The following is an 8920-nucleotide window of genomic DNA, read 5'->3' as shown; positions in this document are numbered from 1 at the left end:
GATGGAGGAATGTAGTGGCCCCTTCACCCCAATTCAACTACCCGAAAGGAATAATGGAGAAATAAAAAAAGAAAAATGGCATCATTTCATACAGATAATATCTTACCAAACACAATATTATATATATATATATATATATATATATATATATATATATATATATATATATATATATATATATATATATATATATATGAGAGTATTATCATATGTAGTAATACAACAAGAGATCACATGCTCTAGCATCCTTATCTTCTTCTTCAAAAATGGCCTCCCCAGAATCACAGCAATCACGAGGGGGTTGGATCACCTTCCCCTTCATCATAGGTCTCTCACTCTATCTTTCACTCTCTCTTTCTTTCTTGCTTTCTTATATTTATAATGAAAAACACCGTCTTTCTTCGATGAAAACCCTTGAATCCACGAGGAAACAAGAGGCCTACATCAATTTGTTTGTTTGTTTGTTTCTTTCTTTCTCATATGCTTTGTTGTACCCAGGGAGTACGACGGGACTAACTTTGGCTGCGGGTAGCATAAATGGAAACCTTGTTGTGTATCTCATCCAGAAGTTCAACGTGAAGAGCATTGACGCTGCCCAAATTTCGAACATAATCAATGGTTGCACCTTTCTTGCCCCCATCATCGGAGCCATAATTTCCGACGCTTATTTCGGCTGCTTCCATGTCATCTCCGTTAGCACCTTTATCTCCATGCTGGTAATATCCATTATTAAACTAACTGGTTGGTGGCCATTTTTCTATGAAAACTTTTCCACTTAAACTAGGGGTCTTTTTTGAATTTAAGTGCTAAAATTTTCTTTTTAATTGGCACGAGTTGCATGATTCAAATCTCAAATAACATCTCTTTGTCCCAATGGAAAATGTTGCATGAAAGTGAGTATAAAAGAAAATTTTAATTGAGAGAGAGAGAGAGAGAGAGAGAGAGAGAGAGAGAGAGAGAGAGAGAGACGTTGTTTGGATGTAAGGATTTTTTTTCTCAATTTTATACCATGGAAAATGAATTTTCTCCTGTTTGATGAACTCATTTTTCATGGAATTTTCCTGTCAATTTTTTTTCTTGTTTTTCAAGGAAAACTGCAAGATGGAATTTTATTTTCCATAATTTTCATTTCCCTAGATCCAAACACTCTGACTAAAGAATACAGAAATGAAGAGAAAGAAAGCATCGATCCCAACTATCGCGGAGGAAGTGAGTGACCTTCCACCCGGTAACGGATTTCTTTGATCAAATCTTCAAATCTCCACGGATATAACCTCCTACCATCCATCCATCCATCTAATAGTGTTAATGGAGTCACACTCAACTGTCCAGGATCCTTTAATCGATAATTCTGATGTCTTGGAGCGCTGCTCTTACCTCAACCACATTGGAATCCTTAACCCCAATGGAGACTGAGAGTGCCCACCAGATGGTTTCTTCCTCCTCATCTCTAAGCAATCCGTCCAACCCAGCCGGACGATTACTGAAGCTAGACCCATCAAAATTTAGCTTGTGTCTCTAGGGGTTAGGTGGAACACAAATAAGAGAAATTACCCCTTCCTAGCATATCTCCTTCCAACTTCTGTTAAGATCTGAGCTAGAATAGAGTTTGAAAGAAGATAGAGCCTTCACCTGATATGACAATGGAGATGATCTTGGTGAAAGTAAAAAGAGGGCCTTTGGATCGATTCTTGAAAAGCTTTTCATTTCTCTCCTTCCATAAGACCCAAATCGAGACTAACATTGTCATTCTCCATAAAATTCTTCCTTTTGATGGCCATGGAACTGAGTATCAACTATCAAAGAAGTCTACCAATCTCTTTAGCAAAACCTAGGACATCCCAAACTTGTCCAAGATGAGCACCACACTTTCCTAGCAAAGGGGCAATGAATAAATAAATGGGCCACAATGAGCAATAATCCACATATCGCGGTTATAGAGATGATCAGCCGTGAGGATCTTATCCTTTAGAGCTTTCCACCGAAAAGGGCGAACTCTAGGAGGGATTGGAATGCTCCATACTTTGGAGAGATGAGAGGACTATAAGTTAGAGGCAATATGGATATACAAGAACTTTACATTGAAAATCCCTTGAGTGCTCCAAATCCAAACCCTTTTGTCATACCCAGAGACTTATTGATGTAGTTAAATTCAAGCATTTGAATAAAGAGAGAACGTTTGTCGATCTCTTTGTAAAAAAAAAGACCTTCTATCATTTCAAAACAATCTTCAACCATTGCTTATTTATCGGATATCACTACGAACAAATTAAGAAATAGAAGTGGAATGCCAGAATACCACCTATCCATCCAAAATCTAACTGTCTCCTCTATACGCTCTGAATCTAGTACCTTCCAAGAATTTTTGCTTGGTCTTCAAGTTATCTCCAAAGGGTGAAAGCAAAACTTCTATAAGTATCACTTGAGATCTAGTACCCACTAGTAGTCCATACTTGCTTTCTACCACTGACAAAAGAGCCGCTCTCTTTCCCCCCAAACCTTCACAACCACTTTTCTATAAGTGCAGTATTGACAAGTCTCAAGTTCTTCTCAAACCACCTGATTTTATGCAAACATTCTCTCACTATGTAGATGAAGTTCTTTCTAACTTATGTTATATGATGGTTAAATAAATTAACATACTCTAAATTTGCACTTACAGGGAGCGATTCTATTAACATTAACGGCGACAATATCATCCTTAAGGCCACCTTCATGTGCAGATGCATCTAAAATGTGTGAAGCACCAGGGACTAGCCAGTTCACAGTCCTATATTCTGCTTTAGCTTTGGTGGCTATAGGGATTGGGGGCACCCGCTCCAACAGTGTGTTTATGGGGGCATACCAGTTTGAAAAATCCAAGGATCGTGATATTTTCTTCAATTGGTTCTATTTCACCACATACGCCTCTACCATTGCCTCTTCGACTGGAATTGTGTATGTTGAGGACAAGGTGAGTTGGGGGTGGGGATTTGGTTTGTGTGCGGCTGCTAACGCAGTCGGTCTAACCATTTTTGTGCTAGGAAAGCGTTATTATCTCCACCTTAAACCCAAAGGAAGCCCGTTCACTGGCTTGTTACAAGTAATTATTGCGGCAATTAGGAAGAGGAAGATGGTGGTTTCATATGAAAGCCAGGATTATTACTACGGGCAGAATGAGGAGGCGAAGCTCCAATCTTTGACTCTGATTTTGACCCCAAGCTTTCGGTATGGATTTTTTTTATAAAATTTTATTCTTTAGCTCGCTATGTAAAATTGGGGCAAAACAAAATTTACGCCCAATTTTAAGTAGAAAAAATGGGCATCAGATTTGTTTTACACCCATTTAATTACGTCGAAAGAAACAACGCCAGGTAACTGGTAAAAATTTTAACGGAAAATTAATTTTACCATGATAAAGTGTTACATGTGAAAAAATTCATAGGTTTAGCTCAGGGGTGGAGCCAGGAATTTACACTGGGGGTGGGGGGACTAATTTACACTTTGCCGGCATTGGTCATTGCTTGAAATTTTCTAATTCTAGAAGAAAATCATGAAAAAAAAGAGTTAAACTCATTCTCTGAAGACTTTTTTTCAAGAAGATTTTTACCCTAGACCCGAATGTATTAGCAGTAATATGATCATTAGATGAAAATAAAGATAGAAACATCATTCTCATTGTTTTTAAAACTCTTTCATTGGTTTGTTATAGTTCCGATTGTGTACATGCACGATGCCTACATTAAAATGATGATTAATGTTTAGTATTAAATCTATTTGCATTAAGAACGATGCCTACATGAAAATGACTGTTTAATCTTTAGTATTAAACCTATCTGCCTTAAGACTCGCTAGGATAAAGAAATTATTGTTGTTGCATGGAGTGACTAGGGTTAATTCAAATGATCGTCCTTATGGAAGTGAGGGGCACAAAAACTGGAGTTGCAACTCGGGTCGGGCGGGTCGGATTTTCAAAAACCCTACCCTACCCTAGAAGAAATCTCGAGTCGGGTCGGTTTATTTTTTTCAAAAATCCGAGATTCCTAAACCCGGCTCATGGTTTTTTCGGGTGGGGTTGATGCGGGTTGGGTAAAACCCAACCCAAGTTGCCAGGGGCGATGGCACTTGAAAGAGAAGGGGGACAATTGCCCCCCTTAATTGTTTGGGAAAAAAAATATTCCTTTATTTTTTTAATATTTCTTTTTACTTACCCCTTTTTTTAAAAAAATATGCCCCCCTTTCCAATCATCCCTAAGATAGAAAATAAGTATAAAATTTTAATTTTACCATTTTTATATCCTTTCCTTCTAAAATATGCACCCCCCCCCCCCCCCCCCTTTTACTATAATATTGCTTTCATTTGTTTGGAGAAAAAAATTACTATAATTTTTGCCCCCCTTGTGCAGAATTTCTGGCATGGCCCCTGCAAGTTGCAACCCTATCATAAATACACTAGAGGGTGTTGTTCCGCCTACATTTTCCCCCAATTTACACTAGCTATTTCACTCTTTAACCTAATTGAAGTTTCTAACATTGTGATTGTACAGTTTCTTAAACCGTGCAGCCACTAAAACAGAAGGAGACACTCACTTGGACGGATCCATAGCAAAACCTTGGAGACTCTGCACAGTTGAACAAGTAGCAAACCTGAAAACCCTAATCAGAATCCTCCCACTTTGGTCCACTGGTATCCTACTAAGTACACCTATAGGCATTCAAAGCAACTTAACAATCCTCCAAGCTCTATCCATGGATCGACACCTCGGCCGGTCCCACTTTTCGATCCCCGCCGGGTCCATGATCGTCTTCGTCTTTATCGCAACAGCTGTCTCACTCTCGATCGTCGATCGCTTTCTAATTCCGACATGGCGCAATCTTACTGGCCAACACCCGACCCCACTCCAACGGGTAGGCCTAGGCCACGTCCTAAACATAGTTAGCATGGCGGTTTCCGCCCTAGTTGAGTCAAGGCGGACCCACATTGGCCGGTCCCACCACTTGGAAGATCACAGTGGTTTGGTGGTCCCCATGTCGGCGCTATGGCTCGTGCCCCAGCTCGCCCTAGTTGGTGCCGGTGAGGCATTCCATTATCCGGGGCAAGTGGCCTTGTATTACCAAGAATTTCCAGTGAAGTTGCGTAGCACGGGGACTGGGATGATCGCATTGCTTGTTGGGATCGGGTTTTATCTCAGTACGGCGGTCATCGACTTGGTTCGGAGGGTTACCGGATGGTTGCCGGATAATATTAACCAATCAAGATTAGACAATGTTTATTGGATGTTAGCTGTGGTGGGGGTGTTTAACTTGGGTTACTATATTTTGTGTGCGAGGTTTTACCAGTACCAGAAGGTTCAGAAGCCCGTTATGGATGTTGAAAGCTAATGTCCTTTCTAGAGTTTTCCTTCTTGATAATGCTTATTCTATGGAAAGCTTATTCCATGGAAATATGTTAAGAGTTAATGTCTTTTATAGATATTTTTATTGTGTTGGAAATGAGTAGTGTCTTGTAAGTCCAAAAGTTCAAGCTTTGGAAATGTCAGATTTAGTAAATGAGTATGTCTAGGAAATGACAAAGCCTCGTAAATGATAGGGTAAATTACTGTTACATGCTGTAAATTTGAAAAAATGACGAGAAAATGTTGACTTTTGAAAAAACTTTACAGAATGCTATTTTATTAAAAGAAGGATCTTTTAGGACAAAAATACCCCTAAGCTTACTTTAATCTTTCTTTTCTTTGTTTTACAGTTTTACTCTTTTACTTTTTCTTCCAGGTTTTACACTTTCTTTCTAGGTTTTACTCCGACCCATTTTGTGTGAAACGGCCTAATTTTCCGGCGATAGAAGCTTTCTTCTCCGGCGAAACATCTTCATTTCTCCGGCTATCTGCTCATTTGTCCTGAGAGGGTCGAAGGAGTTCTCTAGAGACGCCCCTTTCTCATTTTCTTTTTCCTCCTCCAAATATCCAAAATCTCATTATCTTTGTTGTGTTACTGTGGCTAATGGAAAAAAGAGTTCCGAATTTTACTGGAATATGTTACTTGAATTCAACATTTTAGTCGAAGCCAAAACGTCTTAGTCAAACCAAAAAACAATTAGTTGAAGCCAATTGGGTGGTAGTCGAAGCAGAAAAAATATTTGTGGAAGCTAAAAATTGCTTGGTCGAAGCCAAACAACACAATGGCGAATGTTACTCGAAACACATTTTTGGCTTCGAATAACCTTTTTTCGCTTCGAGTAGTTGTTTTTGAGTTGAGATGGAGAAAAAAAGTTTTTCAAAGGCTAAAAAAATTAGTTGAAGCGAAAAACACAAATGCGAATGTTACTGGAAACACATTTTTGGCTTCGACCAAGCAATTTTTGGCTTTGACCAAGTATTTTTTGGCTTCGAATGACCTGTTTTCGCTTTGAGTACATGTTTTTGCGTCGAGAAGGAGAAATATAGTTATTCGAAGACTCAAAAATTTAGTTGAAGCGAAAAACACAACTGCGAATGTTACTGGAAACACATTTTTGGCTTCGACCAAGCAATTTTTTGTTTCGACCAAGTATTTTTTGGCTTCGAATAACCTTCTTTCGCTTCAAGTACCTATTTTTTAGTCGTGAAGGAGAAAACAGTTATTCGAAGCCTAAAAAATTTAGTCAAAGCAAAAAACACAACTGCGAATGTTACTGGAAACACATTTTGGTTTCAACCAAGCAATTTTTGGCTTCGACCAAGTTTTTTTTAGCTTCGAATAACCTATTTTCCTTTCGACTATCTGTTTTTGCATTGAGAAGAAGAGGGAGAGATCTCGAAACCCTTTTTGAGAAAGATTTGAGAAGGAAGAAGGCCGATGTGTCCAATTTTGTGCATTTGAAGCAAAAAACCACCAAAAGTTTTCTTTTGCAAATGCAATTTGGAAGCTCCAGTAACTATTTCGCTTCGATTAAACTGTTTTTGCTTCGAGTAACTATTTTTGGCATCAACTACGTTTTTTGTCTTCAAGATTGAGAGGGAGAGACAGCTCCAAACCATTTTTCAACAGCAAGAGGGAAACCCTAACTGTAATGGAAGATAAATTTATAAAATAAAGCAACCCTAATTTATTCCATTACTTCCCTTCAACAATGAGAGAGAGAGAGAGAGAGAGAGAGAGCTTGTACCTACTTTAGAAGAGAAGAGAACATTTCGCCGGCAAACCATCTTCCTCGTATATATGCTTGATGAAGGTAAAAGGTAAATCGAAAAAATAAAACAAATGCTAAAGGGTATAAAAGGGCATTTTTGTCCTTGAATTCCGTTTGTCTTTAAAAATAACATTTATAAGGGTTTTGGAAACAACCAACATTTTTTGGTTAATTTTTCAAGACTATAGCACGTAATAGTAATTTACCCTAAATGATAAGTTTAGGAAATAACTATGCCTAGGAAATGATAAGTCTATGTCTAGTTAATGTTGTTAGACTTAGAAATGATGTCTTACACTTGAGAGTGTTATATGAGATGTGTTGTAAAGTTTATATAAATAGTTGCATGCTTCATTTGAGGATTAAGTGACAAAGTAAAAGAATTTGAATTTTTCATAATTTCAGTTTTCTCTTCCTCCTTCCTTGAGATTTTCACTTACACATATAATATAGAATTATTAGAGATTATTTATTCCTATATTCCCAACTAATCTTGGCAACAATTTCACGAGCACATCTTTTGGACAATGGTCCATCTGAGAGGTAGCTTATTTGTTGAGTCCGTGATACAAAATCACCGACTTTATTTCATTCTTGGAGTGGGTCCCACTTGACCCTTTGAAGTGGGATATGTTTTCTCTCAATATATATGGTTTGTATATGAAAGAGAGGGCTTTTTAAGAAGAGGAAAACGTAGAGAGGAGGGGAGAAAAGGCTAGGACAAGAAATGTGGGGTTTTCTCTCTAAGGAGGGCTTTTATGGTGAAGCAAAAGCGAGGTTCTTCTTCTACTCGAAGAGAAGAGAATGATTAGGGCAAGAAAAGATGGGTTTTCTCTTATGGGCTTTTGGAGCAAAAGCAAAGTTTTTCTTATCCTTCTACTCAAGGTGTGATCTTCCTCTTCCATATTTGTTCTCCCTTGTTTTTTTTTTCTTTGCAAGCCAAACCTTGTATTAGAGGATTTTCCAAAGGGTTTTTTTCTCATTCTCGGTAAAGCGAAGAGACTTTGTGGCTGCATAGAATGTTGGAGAGGAGGATTTTATCGGTGGAGGTAGCATTGTACTGTTGGTTCTAAATAGTGGATTTTGTGTTGCCTTGTAGAGTAGCCTATTGTGGTGAACCACGTACATTCTTGAATTCTCGTAGTTTGTTGGTGTATATTTTCTCTATCTTGTTAGTGCAAGATCTTGGATTTTTCAGTGTGTTCGCCGGTGGTAGATTCGCTAGTGTTATTGGCGGTGGGTTTTTTGCTGCTACATTATTGATGATATTGCCTGAATCACAAGACTATGGTACTATCAGAGCTCCTTTGTTTTATATTTTTAATAGATTAATTTCCCACAAATCCCTAATCCGCAAGTATATCCTACCTAATTACTCATAAATAATTTGCAATGGTTAATAAGTTCTTTTTTAGAGAAAAACTGAGAAAATTTTAGACAAAAATCATGATTTTAGAATTGCTCAAGTGGATTGTGTTTCTTATTGTGTGTGTTCGTATTTCTTACATCTCATCTTGCCATGCGTTGCACATCTAATTTTATTTATTTTTTTGACAATTTAAGATCCTTAGATACATTTCACATGAATCATCTAGTGAACCTTGCCTTGTTTCTCACATTGATAAGAGTAGAGTTGATAGCCATTGAGAATCCTCATGAAAGTAAAAAAGGAAGAGAGGAGCATCAAATCATCATTCAAAGAAGAGAGTGCAGATATCTTTTTAAGAAGGGAAACGAAAATCCATTTTAATTACATTATTACTAAGAGTACGA

The 8920-nt window shown here is 37.9% G+C and overlaps 1 protein-coding gene across 1 annotated transcript; it reads left to right on the top strand.

Annotated features, from left to right (window-relative positions):
* The first annotated feature begins 201 nt into the window (after window positions 1-201).
* On the top strand, window positions 202-5535 carry LOC143878672 (protein NRT1/ PTR FAMILY 2.7-like). The gene is made up of 4 exons (XM_077380925.1): window positions 202-327; window positions 499-716; window positions 2663-3207; window positions 4527-5535. Exons 1-4 carry the CDS (start codon window positions 267-269, stop codon window positions 5359-5361), a joined length of 1659 nt encoding a protein of 552 aa, XP_077237040.1. The 5' UTR covers window positions 202-266; the 3' UTR covers window positions 5362-5535.
* The last annotated feature ends 3385 nt before the right edge of the window (window positions 5536-8920 follow it).

The sequence above is a fragment of the Tasmannia lanceolata genome, unplaced genomic scaffold (genome assembly GCF_043159265.1).
Source record: "Tasmannia lanceolata isolate RefF3 unplaced genomic scaffold, GAP_Taslan_0.1 ptg000006l, whole genome shotgun sequence".
Classification (NCBI taxonomy): Eukaryota; Viridiplantae; Streptophyta; class Magnoliopsida; order Canellales; family Winteraceae; genus Tasmannia; species Tasmannia lanceolata.
Note: the sequence above shows the minus strand (reverse complement) of the source record. Positions and strands in the feature narration are given on the sequence as shown.